Source organism: Argopecten irradians, unplaced genomic scaffold, assembly GCF_041381155.1.
Source record: "Argopecten irradians isolate NY unplaced genomic scaffold, Ai_NY scaffold_0133, whole genome shotgun sequence".
In the NCBI taxonomy this organism is placed as follows: Eukaryota; Metazoa; Mollusca; class Bivalvia; order Pectinida; family Pectinidae; genus Argopecten; species Argopecten irradians.
The window spans coordinates 24,043-43,726 of record NW_027187600.1 but is presented as its reverse complement, the minus strand read 5'-3'; the positions used below and the strand labels follow the sequence as shown (position 1 = coordinate 43,726).

At 33.7% G+C, this 19,684-nt stretch overlaps 1 protein-coding gene and 1 long non-coding RNA gene across 6 annotated transcripts; both read left to right on the top strand.

Moving 5' to 3' along the window:
* Positions 1–241: 241 nt before the first annotated feature.
* LOC138311843 (uncharacterized) lies at positions 242–17,382 on the top strand. Of its 5 annotated transcripts, none has more exons than XM_069253010.1 (4): positions 242–421; positions 13,192–13,287; positions 15,701–16,713; positions 17,264–17,382. In XM_069253010.1, exons 1-3 carry the CDS (start codon positions 257–259, stop codon positions 15,872–15,874), a joined length of 435 nt encoding a protein of 144 aa, XP_069109111.1. In that variant the 5' UTR covers positions 242–256; the 3' UTR covers positions 15,875–16,713; positions 17,264–17,382. The 5 variants fall into 5 exon arrangements, with proteins under 5 accessions (XP_069109111.1, XP_069109112.1, XP_069109113.1 ...); XM_069253011.1 differs by having other exon boundaries at positions 15,701–16,651; positions 17,264–17,380; XM_069253012.1 differs by lacking the exon at positions 242–421 and adding an exon at positions 2,117–2,456.
* Positions 17,383–18,458: 1,076 nt separating this feature from the next.
* Positions 18,459–19,625, top strand: LOC138311842 (uncharacterized). Its single transcript, XR_011206765.1, has 2 exons — positions 18,459–18,835; positions 18,916–19,625. It is a non-coding gene; the product is annotated as an uncharacterized lncRNA (long non-coding RNA).
* The last annotated feature ends 59 nt before the right edge of the window (positions 19,626–19,684 follow it).

Below are 19,684 nucleotides of genomic sequence, written 5' to 3'. Positions count from 1 at the left end.
GAGACCAGGATAGAGTCTGCATACTTGTGCTGTATAATTAAAAACAATGACTGAATCATTCCCTGTCATGCTGTATTTTTGAGCTGTCGCTTCGAGTCCGGTGTACCGATGATAGACGGTGACCTATACAAAGCTTAAGTGCTGTCGCCGTTTAAAAATAAACACGCAAATCTTCTCAGATTCTCAGATCCCTGTGGTATAACCGATCGGTTTGTTTGATATGTTGTGCCAGCAGTCCTCGTGCTTTAGTAGTGTCATGCAAATGTGTCACGTGATTTGTGTACCTGTTCGTGCACCTGTACGTTCTTTATGTTCGCATTCACACACTGGACAGGGACGGCTGGACATCGTTTTTCATTGCTATACACATGCATTTACCACACTTAGACAGACTAAAGTGGTGGACACGTTCTCTTCAAACGTAAGTTATTCTGTGTGATTTATTATTAATACCATGAAATTTCTGAGAAACGACAAGAGCCGCGAAAGCGCTTGGGAGAAGCTTTTTTTTTTTTTTAAGCGATACTGTGGCGTCCGGCTTCCGTCCATCAACAATCGACTTCTTCCCATAATCACTCACCGGAATTCACAAAATTTTGAATGATAGCATCCTTCTCATCAATTAAATGTAGAAACCGGTAGATATAGAAATATAGACAGACACATTCAAAAATGTTGTGATAATGATGACATTGAAGACGAGTACCATTTCATAATTAAATGCAATAATTACTTAGATATTAGAAACCATTTTATCAAAAAATATTATCATAATAATCCTCGCATGGCCAAATTTATTCAACTTCTGGAAACAAGGAATAATAAAGAATTATCTAATTTAGGAAAATTTATAGTTTTGGCCATGAACAAAAGAATAAATACTGTTTGAAACAAATGTAGAAACACTCTCTACACTAGCGTAGCGATCGTGCACGTGTTGGGTGTATCTACACTATGTATGTGTGTCTGTGTGTTAAATATCTATGTGATTGTATATTGTAAGTTTTGTTGCACTGTATATATTCATGCACTTTTTTTTCTGATGAACCGTAAGGTTCAAGGAATTAAAGAATTGAATCCTTATGGATTACTGACTGTAAATTGTTCAAATGATGGGGCTGACCCCCCCCCCCCCCCCCCCCCCCCGAGAGACTTGAGGGGCTGGTTCAAAAGGGATCAATTTGGCTGTTACCATATAAGCATGGGATATCACTCTTAATGCAATGGTAGCATCCTTATAGTGTGAGGATTTAAAATTGTACAAATGATGGGGCTGACCCCCGGGAGCCAGAGGGGCGGGGTCAAAATGGATCAATTTTGGCTTTTACCGTATAAACTACTTCTTCTCTGTAACTTATCATGGGATAGCACTCATAATGCAATGGTAGCATCCTTATAGGATGGGGATTAAAATAGTAAAAAGATGGGGTTGACTTTCCGTCATATAAACGACTTCTTCTCTGAAACTAAGCATGGAAGAGCACTCATCATGCAATGGTAGCATCCTTGTAGAGTGGGGATTCAAAATTGTGTACAAATGACGAGGCTGACCCCATGGGGACTGATCGTGAGTGGCAGGGTCAAAAGGGGTCACTTGGCTATTTCCTATAAACGACTTCTCAGAAAATATGCACGGGATAGCACTCTTAATTCAATAGCAGCATCCATATACGGTGGGATTCAAAATTGCACAAATGATAGGGCTGACCCCCGGGGGCTTGGAGGCGGGGCCAAAAGGGTGAATTAGGCTACTTTTTTCATATAAATTACTTCCTCTCTCTTGACAATATGTATTGGATAGGATATTCCTATGGTATATATATCATCATTATATGGTTTGGATTTAAAAACAAACAAATCGTGGGTCAATTCGCTAATTATATAATTTTCTAATTGTAAGATAAATACTCTAAAAAAACAGGTGAGAGACACAAGACGTCCTGGATATATTTATGCTGTTAGTTTGAAATTCATGCCAGGTCTTAGACTATTCTAAGACGTTCATTGGGAATATGGGGCATTTTAAGGGTCTAAATTAAAAAAAAAATAATAGAAACGTTCTAAACTAATTTCCAGATCCTCCACAGGGATCTGAGAATTAGTCACAGTTTTAGACCAGAGTGCCCTAAGACATATTTAGACGTTTTAAAGGTCTAAATCAGAAATCAGTAATTCTCGTATCCCTGTGTGATCCCCGTGATGTGGTGAGTTGACCACTTTTCACTAACCGGTCGTAGTATCCTACTGGCTGGATTAATATGCTGGTCACGTGGCACGAGGACTATTGTTGGTTCTGAATTTGGCGCCAGATCTCTGCCCACTTCTCAGATTTTCTCTGACGATACTGCACGCTCTTTGCTACCTATCCAAGATTCATCATGGAACTCTTCGTTGCGCTCTTCCTGGCATTGGAGGTGATCCTTCAGTGTCTTGGCAAGTTTGTGTACTGTGGTAAGGTATGTAACGTTCGTTTTTATTCCTAGTCCAGACTAAAGTTTTAAGTTATTTTCTTATTTAAAACATTTTTTATCTGTGTAAGAACAATGGGATCGGGAACAAGTTATTTCAACTTATGAAGCCTTCTCATATTCACGGCAATATATATATAATAGATGATTCTGATTTTAAAAATATTTTAATATTAACAAAGTAATAATTACACTTAAAGTGAATAGTCGGGCAAAGAAAACCAGTCTAAATGCGTTCATTGGCCTTCCAAAAGTTCTCACATATTAATACGGCGGTGAAGTTCTGCTTAGTTTCCCAGTTCTGACCATTAAAGTAAAGAAAAGATGAAAGCATTGAAAGCGAGGCTGCGTGGAAATGGTCTGTGCTTTTTTCTTAATGATACTGTACATGTATAAATATTTTCCAACTTCTAAAGGTTGCAAAGCCTGTTAGGTATGTACTTACTATTACCACAGGCTATATTTTTACATTTGGCTCTATAGACATTTTGCTCTCTTTATGTAATAATGTACAGTATCATACATATATATAGAGAAAATGTCTATAGAGCCAAACGCCTGTGCTATTACTATAACTTTAATTCCACTTAGCGAATGATTGAAATAGGTGGCTGATGTAATTTTGATGCTGAATATTGTTAGTTATATGTAATAAATAAGGAGATTGACAATATATCATAGTATCCATGTAAACTTTAGATAGAGCTCTGTAAAAGGTACAATATAGGTAACTTTTCAGTTTTTAGGTCACCTGAGACGAAGGCTCAAGTGACCTATTCTAATCGCCTTTTGTCCGTCGTCGTCCGTCGTGCATCGTATGGCGATAAACAATTTACTTTTTCGACTTCTTCTCCAAAACTACTGAACCAAATTTGTTGAAATTTTGCAGAAACTTTTCATAGCCAAAGGTCCACCAAAATTGTGAATTATATGGTCCCAGCCCCCTAGGGACCTGAGGGGTGGGGCCAAAAGGGGTCAAATAGGCTAAAACTTCAAAAATCTTCTTCTGAAATTCCAGAAATGGCAGAATCAAATACTCAAAGGTCTCAAGGCCCTCTACAAAAATTGTGAATTACATGACCCTGGGGTCTCAGGTTTCCCCTGGGGAGGGGGTTAAGTTTACTATAGTTTATGTAGTGAAAACACATTTTGGAGCATTATTTGGTCATTTTTAATAGAAAAATTAGTTAAATGTTGTCAGAATTATCCCTATGAAATGGCCATTGAATCCTATTAACAAATTTTCCATGACCGACTCCTATAGGGGCCTTTAGCGGTGGGGCCAAAAGGGGTCAAATAGGCTTAAACTTCAAAAATCTTCTTCTGGAACTGGTAGAATCAAATATTCTTCATAGATGGAGAGGTCTTAAGGTCCTTTACGAAAATTGTGAATTATATGACCCTTGGGTTTCATGTTTCCCCCTGGGGAGGGGGGTCAAATTTACTATAGTTTATATAGGAAAAAAACACATTTATGAATGTTATTTGCTTATTTTTCATAGGAAATTAGCCAAACTGGGTTAGATTTTTTGCCTGTGACAGCATTTTATCGTCATATCCATATCGGTCCTAACCGACCCTAAGGGGCCTTAGGGGCGGGGCCAAAAGGGGTCAAATAGACTAAAACTTCAAAAATCTTCTTCTGAATTCACAGATTTGATGGAACCCGATACTCTTCATAGATTGGAAGGTCATAAGGCCCTTTACAAAAATTGTGAATTGCATGGCCCTCGGATCTCGGACTTTCCCCTCTTGGGCCTTTTTTTTTTTTTTTTTTTTTTGTAATCGCAAACATTTACAAGAAAAATTGCCACGTTCTCTAGATCCCTGCATAAAATGTTGACTAAAACTGGGTAATACGTTACTGACACCAAATGTGAAGTCATGAAAAAAAATATGAAATAATTAATGTGGCCCACAATAAATTCACGGAAACTCCGGGAAAACATTTTCTTGGCCCGATCGATGTACTAGTAGCTACAGTGTGTATAGGCTAAAGGCACATTCCACAGGAGTTTGACGTTCTGTCAATAATATATAGTATAAAAATATAAAAAAAATACTCCTATTATACTATATAAAATAAGATGAAGGTGTTTTTTTTTTATATATATTTATACTATACATAAGTCATTATATAAAATAGTATATAGAGGTATTTCTTATATTATACTATACATAAGTCATTATATAAAATAGTATATATAGAGGTATTTTTATATATATTTTTTTTTCAACTATCTATTATTGACAGAACGTCAAACTCCAGTGAACATACGAAACGCTTCCGTAATTGTCGTGACCCGATCAACTTCGCACGACGGAAAAACAAACATTTTAGATGTGCAAGTCTAAACACAGGGACCTAACACAAATTTATAGTCAATAGTATATACATGTTTTATGGTATCAATTATTTCTTTTTAAAGTTATAGGTGCCGTATTTTTCATACTCACGAATCAAGATGAGCTTTTAATTTGTTATTCATCACCAAAAGTAACCATCATTTTGAGAATTACACTACTTTCTATCCATAGGTTTTTATTTTACAAGCACATATAAGAGCTGAAAATGATTTTTGGCAGTACTGCCAAAAATCATTATATTTGTATTTATAGTGAATTGAAATGAGTACATACAGTCAGACCATGAAGCCAAATTGTGGTCTACAATTTCATTTCACAATTAGTAATTGTAAAATTATAATTGCAGGTATGTTTCCATCTAAACATACATAACGCTTAAAATACAACAACTTTACAGTATATGTGTTGAGGCTAATATTTATAAGGCATCTGAAGTCATTTGAATGACTTTCACAGCTTAATTCGTCAAACCTTGTGGTTTTCAATAGATTAATAAAGAAAAAATAACATATCAAATTTTTTGTCCAGTTACGGCACATATAACTTTAATGTTAGATATGCGTCACTGATATGTAGAGCCCGTTTATAAAAACAGCTCGGATACAAAAATATGTCTGTTTTTCTCTACCGTAGAGTTCATACCCTTGATACTATAATACATATATAGGGGTCAAAGAAGTAATATCAACAGGATTTTCCAGATGACACGGGATCCAATCAAACGTAAGTCTGTTGGATACGTATTACTTCAAATGGTAAATATGGGACAAGGAAGTAAATCCAACCATATATATTATTGTTGGTTAGATATTTGTGCCAGGTCCCTGTGGCCCTATCTACGAAACTCTTCGGCAATTGTCGGTTTAGCAATTGTGACTGTTTCAAGATGGCAGGCATGTTAACAAACTTGAACTACAAGACAATCTTTGACCGTTCGATATGGTAGGTTTATCTGCACGGAATAATATCATAGTACTTGTTTTTCATCTTTATTCTAGATCGTTTGTACAATGTTCGATCAATGTAAATGTTTGCGATTACAAAGATGAATGAATAATAACGTACATAGATTTGGTCTTTAAATTGTGATACATACAAGATGTAGGACAGGTAAATTGTACACGGTTTCAGAAACGCACACACTGCTTCGATTAAATACAAAAAAAAAAAAAAAAAAAATACGATAATGTACATACATCCTGTAATGTAGTTGTGTAACGTTACGTGCTGGTGTTTTTTTCCTTGTATTGCAGTGTCAACTCTCAACAATACATAGATACAATTGTATGTTCACCAACTCTCAACACTACATAGATACAATTGTATGTTCACCAACTCTCAACACTACACAGATACAATTGTATGTTCACCAACTCTCAACACTACATAGATACAATTGTATATATATGTTCACCAGCGAAATATAGAAGTACTATAGAGTCAGTTCATATAAGTATTGTACAACTGTGATATCCCGCCATTGAGAAATTAATTAAAAAAAAAACGCGACTACAAGTCAATTCCCCCTACATGTATATGCAAATCACATGATCGTTTTTTGATATAGACCTCTAAAACGTTTAAAAATGGTCTTGGGGTACTCTGGTGGGTCCATGATTATATATAATCTGTAACTAATTCTCAGATCCCTGTGATGTAAATAACAGGAACAGCTTCCTAGACAAATGAAATAGGTTTATAAGGTCACTCACTCATCATTTGCCATGTGTCCTTCACCTAGGGAATGTGTATCCAGCTTGGTATGAATGCAAGCATATATGTATAGGGTTTCGATAAATTAACAGCAATGGATTCTCCCCATTTCAAAGAAATCCAAAGAAAATCTTGATATTATTCATGTGTTTTTTCATAATATTACACACGACCGGTATAAATCTAAAGCAATTGTTGATGTTTGTCGTGGTTTTTACGGTAAAACTTGGTTTTACCAGTATTGGGATCGCAATTCCGGAACTAGCTTTTTACCCCCCCGGCTGGTGTCGTGAAGAATAAACTGAATAACCACACATTTGTGGTATATGTAGTTGTAATTTGCACCCAGATACAATATAAACTAGTTTAGAATCATTCTGTAAACTTATTCAGCAGCATCAATATCAATTTAAGTGGATTGCGAAGAAAATAAGAAAATTTAGTGAACTGCATTTCATTAGCAAGTTAATAATATTCATAAGGCAAACCAGCATATACAAGTGGTGTCGTGGTAAGTCCTGAGCTTTCTACGCTGACGTCCGGGGTTCAATCCTTGTCGTCGGCAGGTTACTTTTATTTTTTTTTATTTCATATTTTTATTTGTTGTTAATTCACCATGCTTGAAAATATTCTTTTATTTTGTCTTTATATTTATTTTTGTTTTATTTTATTTTTATTTTCCAAAAGTTTATTCCAAACATAGACATGTACTGTATAGCATATACACTAAATTACGAACATCCCACTATTACGGCCACTTATTTTCAGTTCCGATTTTTTTTCTCTTCAGAAATACAATCACACCGCTATTTATTCCGTTTTTACGACCAATTTTCATAGTCCCAACGACCACTAAATTAACACTAATTGACCCTTTGATTATGACCACAGGCACATGTGACTTCACACCTCGCTGTGCCTCACCTTCCCGCACGCAGCAACCCGTGACCAACTACCCGCAGGTGCATCAGTCAGTCTTTTGTTTCCGTCGACCTAATTATCAGATTATTACTACCTGTACTAGGAGAGTGTTAATCGCCATCATTTGCATACTTGTGACGCTGGAGGCTGGCAGTTGACGTGATCGAAACCACAAGTAATGCAACGTTCTTTCGATAGCCCTGGTGGCGAGATCGAACGATTTAGGCAGTTCTTTCTCATACGTGTAACGCCAATGGAATTAAAATTCTTTAATGTATGAGATATATTTGATCTTATTTCAGATATTTATGAAGTACCGTACGTCAATCATCTTATTTCAATAGATGTGTCATCTATTTTGTTGCGGTAAACAATCGGTGTTTTGCATTAGTTAAAAGTACGCTTGACTATTGCACAGTAGTCTTTCAAACACTTTACCGATTGTGATCGTAAGTTATTATTTGACCAATCATTGCACATGGCGGGATAATTAAAATCGATTTCCGTAAATATTAATAATAATTTACACAGATCAATACCAATTTTAAAACACATAGATTCTCATTTACCTCAGGTGATACTATGTGATAATTAAACCAGAGACATAGATAATTTAATTACTATCTAAATCTCTGATCAAACTAACGATATGTATTTGAATTATAATTAAAACATAATAGAAAGTAATGTCTAGAAAAAGTATTTTCATTTAGATTGTCAACAATTACTTCAGTGAAATTCAGTGTAAGATTTAAATAAGCACACACCATTAACTTTATTTAATGAAAAAAATATGTCTATGCTCTAGAAATAAATGGTATAGTCATTATATGTCCATAATTCATCAAACTTTAAAAAATATTTGTAAATTATTGGTTTTGATTAGATACGCATGCATTAAAATATGATATGATTAAGATTCTAATGGCCGACAAAACTAATTGATCAAATATAGTAATTTGCAAATTTTATCTTAACCAAAATATATCAAACTGTTTTTTTCCCCCACACGTACATGTACATACTCAGCATGCTATGTTATGTTTCTTATGTGTTTTTTTTATATAAATGTAATGTATATGTCATGTCAAGTTTATGTTGATGTCCCATGTATTTGTAAATGTGTTAAATGCAAAAAATTGAACAAAAATAAAAACAAAAAAAAAATATATATATAATATACATTTATATATACATGTATATTGCATTTTTCATAAAATTTCAATTTTGAAACAAAAATACAGTACATATATTATGTACCGGTCAGCTAGGATACAGAGTTTCTGTTCTTGATCGTCATGATCATAGAAGAAACCTGGTCCACCTCAGAATTAAGACCACCTCGCTATTAAGACCACTTTTACTCAGACCACTGGGTGGTTTTGAAAGATAGGTTTTAATGTAAATACTGTTTATACATATTCTCGACACATGTTATATAATGTTTCTGACGTCCCTTGCTCATACACATTTTCATTTACAGCGGTTCGGAGCGGTAGGGAGCTGGGTTTTCGAGAAAATATTTCAAAGATTAAAGGATAGATAACCACCCCCATATATACATCTCTTCGTATCTGTAGCAGTGCGCAGCCAAGCGTGAAGGTGTGATACATTGATCATGACCACATCAAAACAATAAGCAGTGATCTAGAGATGGCTGTTCTATTGTTTAGAGGATTCAAGTGTTTTCAAGTTTTTATTTCATCCAAATGCATAACAAGCATATAGGGAACAGTACAATTATTATCATTATAATATGACATACAATGTATACAAGTATAAGATGGCGGAGGACAATATTTCAGTATTTCAATATACTAATAAGCTACATATGTATAAAAGACGTGATCACAACAGAACCTACGTTGATGCTGACGGCAAATACAAAGCAATTTTATCATTTAATTAATTGTGAGCAGAGTTTTTCTTTTCTCTGTTGCACGAAACAAAAAGTTACCCAACATATTCAAAATTTTAACATCTTTACTAGAGAATAATTCTATAAACTTATGCACGCTTGGTCTATGATAAAAATATCTGTTAATGTATTTTTCTCTTAATTCAGAATATGCCGGACAGAGAAGAACAAAATGTACTTCATCTTCGACGTCATTTTTATCACATAATGAACAAGTCCTTTGATTTCTAGGAATATTATTATAACGTCCGGATTCGATATAAGACTATGACATTGCATACGGAATTGGCTTAAAAACTTCTTGAATTTATGATTTACAGGCTTAATTAAATAGAACTGTGTACAAAAATTATGAACAATATGTTTATACAAATAACATTTAGGAGATACATCAAACGCACTATATAATTCTTGAACAAGAACATCATTAATACGTTGGTGGTATATTTGCAAAAAAATGATTTTCATTTAAAAACACATTGATTTTTCCAAACATATCCAAATCCCAAACTACAAAGTTCGTGCTTAATATGATAGACCCAATTCGTTTTACAATTAGGTTTTCTGCTATTCAATTCGACTAGTGCATCATAACAAGATTTCAGAATGCAATTGTTTGTTTTCAATAGTTTTAACCAATATTTCATAACAGCTGTCTTACGTTGAACATACAATGAATATCTACCCGTTTCGAAAAACACCATAGATGTATTGACTGTTTTTCTAACATTAAGTATGTCTTTAAAGAAAAGGAGGTGAATTTTTTTCAACTTGGGGCGAAACATCTAGCCCCCACACTTCACAACCATAATTTAATATGCATGTAACATATGTAACAAATAAGGATAATTTTGTTTCTGTGTTAAGGCTAAAGTTTTTCATTTTTCTTTTTAATTGAAAGTATGCTTTCCTGCCTTGAGACGCTAATGTATCTTGTGCTACAGCAAATCTTCCATTAAAATTAAAAACCAAACCCAGGTAACAAAACTTATCAACAATTTCTATAGATTTATCATTGAAAGTCCATTTTTCACCAGGTAATATTCTTCTCCTTTTCCTAAATATAACAATTTTTGTTTTATCTGTGTTTACTTTTAAATTCCATTTAACCGTATAAGTCTGTAGACAGTTGAGCATATGCTAGAGGTCAGTAGCGTCTTCGGAAAATAAGACTGTATCATCTGCATACATTAGCATAAAAAGGTTAAGTAACTGTAAGGGGTAACTTTGACAATCCGAGTTTATAAATTCACTTTCCATATCATTTACAAATAAAGAATATAGCATGGGAGACAAAGATTCCCCTTGTAATAAACCGACATGCAAATCGAACATGGCGGATAGTTTACCATTTAGTTTCACGCATGAACGTACATTATCATAAATTGATGAAATTACATTAAGTAATCGCCCTCTACTTACCATTTTTCCAAAGTTTATGCCATAAATATCGATGATTAATACTATCAAAAGCCTTACTGTAATCAATAAAAGCACAATATAGTCGTTTGTTTTGCTCTATAGAATTAATAATTAAACTTTGCAACGCAAAGATAGCATCACTAGTACCAAACCCAGGCTTAAAACCAAATTGTGCATCGGTGACAATATCTTCACGAGCACTCCACTTTAACAAGCGCTTATTTAACAAGGACGTAAATAATGTAGCTAAATGACTTATTAACGTTATACCTCTATAATTGTTAACATTATTAATATCCCCCTTTTTATGCAGAGGAATTATGACACCTTGGGCCCATGACTCTGGAAAATAACCAATTTGTAACATGGTATTAAATAATTTTAACAAAACTGGTAAAAACATATTTTTTATATTCAATGAAGTATTCGTTAAGAACCATATCGATGCCAGCAGCTTTGCCCTTAGGCAGAGCCTTAATTACTTCAGCTATTTCCTCAATACTAAAATCTACATCTAACTCTGGATATACACACTCACAAGGTTAAGTGTCATTTTATAACGAAATCTTATCGTTTGGTTGTTTATGCAAATTAAATGAAAAAATTCGGAGGTGTTTAAAATATAAATGAAATTGTAATACATGTACGTACTATTCTGTACTAGGCAAATGTACTAATATAATTTGTAACACAATGCTTTTTTTTTCAGAGTAGATTATCATGTCAAAGTAAAATTGCTGAGTGAATCTGCTATAATATATATTGAAACCACTGAAGCTTATAATGTTCGTTACTGTAAAGGAAATTTTAGAAATAACAACCCATATTTCAAATGATTCGACTGAACTAATTAAGTCTTCCCATCTTCTCCTCCCGGTAGGAGTATGTTATTTTTTCATTACATTGTACAGATCAATATGAAATATTTATTGTAAGTAGGAAACAAATTTGACATATTTCAGAGTCAGTCGAATTCAGGTATTCTCTGATAGCAGATAATAAAACCGTGATATTCCACAAAATTAGTACTAATCTGATAGATTTGTATCAATTCATCAAAACAGTAAAAAGTAAGCGTGTCACTATCCTTCATTAAATCATATACTACAATTATGTTTTTCTTGAACCAAGCCTTATAAGAACTGTTTTTCTACCAATATTCATATTTCAAAGTAAATTATCATGTTCAAGCCTTATGAAAACAGTTTTGGAACCAATAGTCAAATTTAAGTAAATTATCATGTCAAAGTAAAATTTCTGAGTGAATTTGCGATCCGAATGTTGGACCTATCCTTGCTCCAAATTTTGCTGAACAACTTTCCATAATGTTTAATAAGAAGATATTTACAAATTGTAGTTAGAAAAGGACACTGATGACAATATCTGTCATTTAGGTAACTCGTGCCGTTACCGTTTGATAGTATATTTGTTGTAATGTAATACAAACTTGATAGACATAGAGAAAAAAATATTAACATGTTTTGACAAAAAACATCCTTCCTGCCATTTACATGTCGTTTAGTTAACTCAGGTTATTTAGTTTTATAGTTAATATATATACATTGATGTACTTGAAACTTGATAAAGCATATACCGGTAAACAGCTGATAGCTGACAGAGATTTTTTTTCTCTCTTTCCCTCTCTTTCCCCTCTTTCTCCCTGATATGTTGCCAAAGTAGTATTAGTGAAGTTATGAAGCATGAAAGTCATCCTTTATGACAATATACGTTAGTTATATATGTTACACGGTCTGACAACCATTATTTTTTGTAGTTATAGATAGTATGGTGTTCTTAAACTTGCTAGATACATTTTTGTTAAACAGGAAATCCTTGATGTCATTCATATTAGTCATTAAAGGTCAAATACGTGTATGGTATTGCTTAAACATTATATGAGATTTTATATAATATAAACCAGTAAGTTTTTTCTTGATATCTGAAGAATGCCTGTTTAGTTTTTAACAAAAAAAATCAATTTAATTTGACATTACAAGTCACCATAATGCTGAAACTTTTCTTTATATAAACTTGACAACATAAATACTTCCTCTTTGATTGAAGGTTCTGCACTGAAATGCATTATGTGTATTTAGAATAACTTGACCTGTACAAAATGTGAGAAAATAAATCAATGTGATAAATTATTACGACCAAATAAAAAAAACAATTATTTGTATTAGTTTTTCAGCCTTTAGTTTGAGTCCTGTTTCCTTTGGATCGTTTTCCAATTTGCAGTTATACTGATAATATAACCATTGACTTATCAATCTTTAACACTCGAATCAACTCCTATCATCCAGAAGTTTTTACCGCAGCAGTACTTTCAGTACTTTGATTTTTTTATCTTATCTGAACTTCTGTCGTTCTTGTTCTTTGCAGGTTGTGTTTTACACTTCCTTCCGCAGTTTGGTTGACCGGGTTGCGACGTCGCTCGCAGTGGTGGTTAGCCGTGGGCTTTCTCTTGCGGAGGCTGTGGTAAGATTTTAGATGTAAAATTCATTATTCCCTACCGTGAAAAAGTGTTCAGGTCACGTGAGACGAGTCTCAAGAGACTTGACCTAATCGCCTTCTGTTTGTATAGCGATAAACAATTTATATCTCGACGACTTTCTCCTAAACCACTTAACCAAAATTCATTAGAAATTTGCAGAAGCCTCTCATGGCGCAAAAGGTCAACCCAGAAAATTATGGATTACGTGATCCCAGGGTCATATAGTTCAGAATTTGTAAGTCCCCCCCCTACACCCCTGCAACCCTCAATAGAGTCCCTAGGGAACTTGCTTGTGTAAGAGCTGCCTAGAGCTGGGTGCCCTTGAGGTCAACTCCTTCCAAGTAATATTGTCCTCCAAAGCATGCACGCCAAGTATAAATTTATATTTTTTACAGATAAAATTTTGAAAAGCCATTTTAGTTGAAGGGACATGTATATGTAACTTTTTGCAGAAACAAATAAAAAAAATTACATGTGTATTGAGTATTCTGATAACAATGATTTGGAATTTATTGTTTTTGATTAATGTTTGTAGTAGAACTAGAGAGAATGTAATGTTTGTATCAACAAACAAAAAATAGAAAAAAGACACACATAGAAAGAATTATAGACAATACACAAACAAACCAAAAAGAATTCAAATCATACATATTTAAGTACTACAACATAAAACATCATACAAACATTGATTGGCATATTTCAAGAACTATTCAAAAATGTATTTCCAATTGATCCATATTTGATCAAATTTCTCAATACACCTATTTGGTATTGACAGCTTTTTTTTCCAACATCATATTTTGTAAACAAAAACTCCATCAAACCTTCCATATTTATGTTTTGTTTTTTTCATGATACAGGAAAAAATACAAAACTTCATAATTTATTATAGAATATCAAAATTGAGTGGTATTGACAAATTTACAGTCTCACCAAAGAGTACTGTATCTAATTTAAATTCCACAACATTATTAGTTTTTATATATATTTTTCTTTTCATATCTTGCCATATTTGGAAAGATTTTTGACAATACCAAAACATGTACTGTTTCTAATTTAAATTCCATAACATAATTAGTTTTTTAACATTATTAGTTTTTACATATATTTTTCTTTTCATATCTTGCCATATTTGGAAAGATTTTTGACAATACCAAAATATGTGTTCTTTGGTTTCAACTTCTGTATTACAAATATTACATAATTTATTTCAGAAATATTTTTAATTTTTAAGTAATTATTCAAAGGGAGTATACGGTGTTGTAGTCTATACTGGAACCATTGTATTGATGTATCTTTGGTAACTTTGAAAAGGTATTTTTATATTTGTTCTTTTCCTGTGTATGCATGTTTCTAAAGACGTGCTTGTTGCTTCCATTTCCTCTCTGTTAATTACCAAGCATTTATTTTTTTCAATTAGACAAAAATACGTTAAGTTTACATCCCTTAATACTTTTAAATAAAATATGAATATGACTAGGTATGAATGGTCTATCTAGTTTATTTAACAAGTTAAGGTTATATTCAGATTCTTACATATTTTCTTAATACATTTCTAACTTAATAAGTTATTCTTCTTCTGGGTCTTCTTTTTTCTGCCGGGACTTTGACCATTTTCTCAAACTTTAAGTTGGATTGCCATGAAATTTTGTAAGGTCATTTCTGGAGACACCTGCAGATGTGTCGACCGTTTTAATTTTTTTTGACCAGCATCAAAGATGTTTAAATCAAATTCTAAATTTTTAAAGTGAAAAATACCATAATTGTGAGTAAAATAACAAATTTTGTCACGGTTTCAAATTTTCTAAAACCAGTAAGAGTTATCTCTCTTTATTCACTGCTCAGCAGGGATCCGTTAGCAAGTTCATTTTTATTGTTTTTAAGTTATAGATCGTATTGTTACTAGCGGCTAAAATTATTTTGAGGTCTTTTTTTGTGCAACTTTTATATACCAGTAACCTAAACCACGATGGCCGTCATGGAATACAATAGGTCAAAATTGAGCAAAAAGGAACATGGCTGAGAACACAAATCTAATACAATATTTGGAGAAGTTATTTGTGCCATGGTTCCTTTCATATACATATTAATGTATGTGTAGGAAGAATAAGGATAATCTGCACTCGGGATGGAAAAATGTACGTACAGTTTTTAAAAATAAATTGTGACGTACAAATAAATATTGTTCTTTGCCCTCAAGTTGATTACTAGTATATCCATATCCTTCATATTCACATACTCACAAGTCTTTCATATTCATAAATGATATCATTTTTTTCATAAACCATGAACATATCTGGCCAATATTTCAGCAATATTCTCTCTTGTATATCTGCTGAATATTTTGTAATATGCGCCTATACTTGTTTACTGAACTGTGTACTTGTGATCTTGCAGGTTGTGTACGCTACCTGCTGCTGCCGAGGAGAGGTTTTCCCTGTCCCTGCTGCTGACCAGCCTAGCTCCAGCTCTGTTGTCCCCGCAGTACCAGTCCCAGCATCACCTGTTCCTATCCGCAGATCTGGTCGTGCCACCCGCAGACCAGCTTGGCATAAGGATTATGTAATGTGATGTCATATATAATGTATTGTAATGTAATATCCTTTATCTGTTTGTCCATGGAATGATGTTGCTTGAGGATGTGGTAACCCCTCAGAAATCGTCCCAATTCCTGTCCCTCACCCAAAAATGTATACAGTAGTATACACCATTAATTGGTTGATCATTCCAACATCTAAGATCAGTCCCCATTTAGGTGATTTGGTAATTTCCTCCCAAATTCCGGTCCATACTTTTGTACCCTAAACGAAGAAGGGACATTGTTTTTGCTCCGTTTCAAATTACTATTATTACAACTTAAGGTTGTTTGAGGTACATTTTTGTAAGATTTTTTGGGATACGGAATGCATTCAGTGATATGGTTATGTGGTAGGTTGTGAGGAACACATGAACATGTGTAGTGATACAACTTCCGGTTATTTGAGGTATATCATGTAATGCTATAAGGTTTTGACAGACATACTCTTTGGAGTGTGCATAAAGGGTTTTTTCCAGGATTGCATTCAAAGATGGCTGCCAGTGTCCACTTTTTAAATTCTTGAGAAATTTCTGAAATTTTGATCTATTGGTATTGTAAATTGGTATACAATATATATAGTTTTAAGGTTTAAAGTTTTTGTGGGACACTGAACTCATGCAGTGATCCCAATAAGGTATTAATTGAAATACATCACAAAATATTGAGGACGCTGACCACTTAGCAGTGACCCAATAATTGTTATTTGAGGTATAACTTAAGATTTTGAGGACACTGACCACTTAGCAGTGACCCAATTATTGTTATTTGAGGTATAACTTAAGATCTTGAGGACACTGACCACTTAGCAGTGACCCAATTATTGTTATTTGAGGTATAACTTAAGATCTTGAGGACACTGACCACTTAACAGTGACCCAATTATTGTTATTTGAGGTATAACTTGAGATCCTGAGGACACTGACCACTTAGCAGTGACCCAATTATTGTTATTTGAGGTATAACTTAAGATCTTGAGGACACTGACCACTTGCAGTGATACGACTGCAATACTTGGTAAAGCACAGGATTTTGAGGACACTGACCACTTAGCAGTGACCCAATTATTGTTATTTGAGGTATAACTTACTTAAGATCTTGAGGACACTGACCACTTGCAGTGATACAACTGCAATACTTGGTAAATCACAGGATTTTGAGGATTATACTGACCACTTGCAGTGACCCCAATTATTGTTATGAGATAGAACTTGCGATCCTGAGAACACTGACCACTTAGCAGTGACCCAATTATTGTTATTTGAGGTATAACTTAAGATCTTGAGGACACGGACCACTTGCAGTGATACGACTGCAATACTTGGTAAATCACAGGATTTTGAGGATACTGACCACTTGCAGTGACCCAATTATTGTTATTTGAGGTATAACTTAAGATCTTGAGGACACTGACCACTTAGCAGTGATACGACTGCAATACTTGGTAAATCACAGGATTTTGAGGATACTGACCACTTGCAGTGACCCAATTACAAGACTTGGTAAATCAGACCCACTTGCAGTGACCCAATTATTGTTATTTGAGATAGAACTTAAGATCCTGAGGACACTGACCACTTAGCAGTGACCCAATTATTGTTATTTGAGGTATAACTTAAGATTTTGAGGACACTGACCACTTAGCAGTGATACGACTGCAATACTTGGTAAATCACAGGATTTTGAGGATACTGACCACTTGCAGTGATACGACTGCAAGACTTGGTAAATCACAGGATTTTGAGGATACTGACCATTTGCAGTGACCCAATTATTGTTATTTGAGGTATAACTTAAGATTTTGAGGACACTGAACACTTGCAGTGATACGACTGCAATGCTTTAATTTTGACTCAACTGAAGTGTACAGAAAGTAGTTAATAGGAATATTTCGTCCCTGTCCCTAACAATACTCACATTACCCTACCCATATACCCTAGCACAATTAAGCACGCATTTAGTAAATAACATTCTAACCGCTACTTTCTATATGTACACTTGCAGTTGACCAAATTAACAGCCAGCGTCATCGGTGAAGAAATGCCGTTGACCAGCAATGAGTGCCAGGTAACTGCCCCACGTGGGATTTGAACTGGTCATCAAAAGGTGAAAGGTCCCTAATTAAAATACAGGAGACCATAAAGTCATTTAACAACCTTGGCTCCATTGAAAAAGGAAATGAATTTTTTTTCAAGATGGCGATTTTTGTGCCCATCTTTGAAAATGTATTTTAAAGTACACTTGGTAAGGACAATGTCAGGATCGTTTTAGACATGTTGCGTTGATAGATAGAAGATGGTGGTCAGGGTAGGCATCTTTGATTTCGGATCAATCCAAAAAATAGCATATGTTTGAAATCATGTCCGGATAATTTCAGACAAGTATTACTAAATCATACTAGTAGAAGTAGTTTTAAATAATGGACACTGTAGTGGCCATCTTGGATTTTGCATAGGCCCGGAAAAAAACACTTGGTTGGGACCATATTGGAAATTTAGGCAAGTTTCTGCGAAATTGTTAGGTTATCCTGACCTTTCAGGTCGACCTTATAAAGTATCACGTTATCTAAAGTTACTTATAAAGTATCTAAGGTATCTAAAGTAACCATTTGCCCTTGCATCCCCCTCCCTCCCTGTTCCTGCACAATGCCATCTAAATCCAGGACAACAGGTAGAGAAGTTGTAGAATTAAATTGTATGTAATAAAAGGAATGAAAGCTAGAAAGAAAGTTTGTAAGAAAGTTAGAAAGAAAGTTTGTAAGAAAGTTTGTAAGAAAGTTAGAAAGAAAGTTAGAAAGAAAGTTTGTAAGAAAGTTAGAAAGAAAGTTTGTAAGAAAGTTTGTAAGAAAGTTAGAAAGAAAGTTTGTAAGAAAGTTTGTAAGAAAGTTAGAAAGAAAGTTTGTAAGAAAGTTTGTAAGAAAGTTAGAAAGAAAGTTTGTAAGAAAGTTTGTAAGAAAAGTTGTAGAAAGAAAGTTAGAAAGAAAGTTAGAAAGAAAGTTTGTAAGAAAGTTTGTAAGAAAGTTAGAAGAAAGAAAAAGTTTGTAAGAAAGTTTGTAAGAAAGTTAGAAAGAAAGTTTGTAAGAAAGTTTGTAAGAAAGTTAGAAAGAAAGTTTGTAAGGAAGTTTGTAAGAAAGTTGATGAAAGTTTGTAAGAAAGCTTATGAAAGTTTGAAAAAATGTTTCTAAGAAAGTTTGTAAGAAAGTTAGAAAGAAAGTTAGTTAGAAAGATCGTTAGTGTTAACGTGTGACGAATGAAAGCCCCCCTGTGAGGGGACATCTGTTTATATTTAAAAGGCTGACCCCAAGGCCCCAACCTTGGCAGCTTTCAAATGTATAAATGTTCTGGGGTATTAAAATTGTGTTTTTATGAAAAATGGAAAAAAAAAAAACCCCAAAAAAAAAAAAAAAATGAAAAAAAAAAAAAAAAAAAAAAAAAAAAAAAAAAAAAAAAAAAAAAAAAAAAAAAAAAAAAAAAAAAAAAAAAAAAAAGTTAATATTGTAAATAAAAATGTAAATATTGTAAATAAAAAAATTCACAATGGCAATACATGACATGATCCTGATGTCATAATAATTTCAAATATTTTCATATTTTTCAGGATAGTGATACCATGAAGATATGCGACAACCATCAGGACAAACCTCCTTTGATAGCGACCCATAATGCTTAGCAGAGCATCTGGACCAGGATAGTGATTCAATCAGGACAGTGACAACCATCAGGATAGAGACAACCACCAGGATAGTGACAACCATCAGGATAGTGACAACCACCAGGATAGTGATACCATGAAGATAGCAAACATTC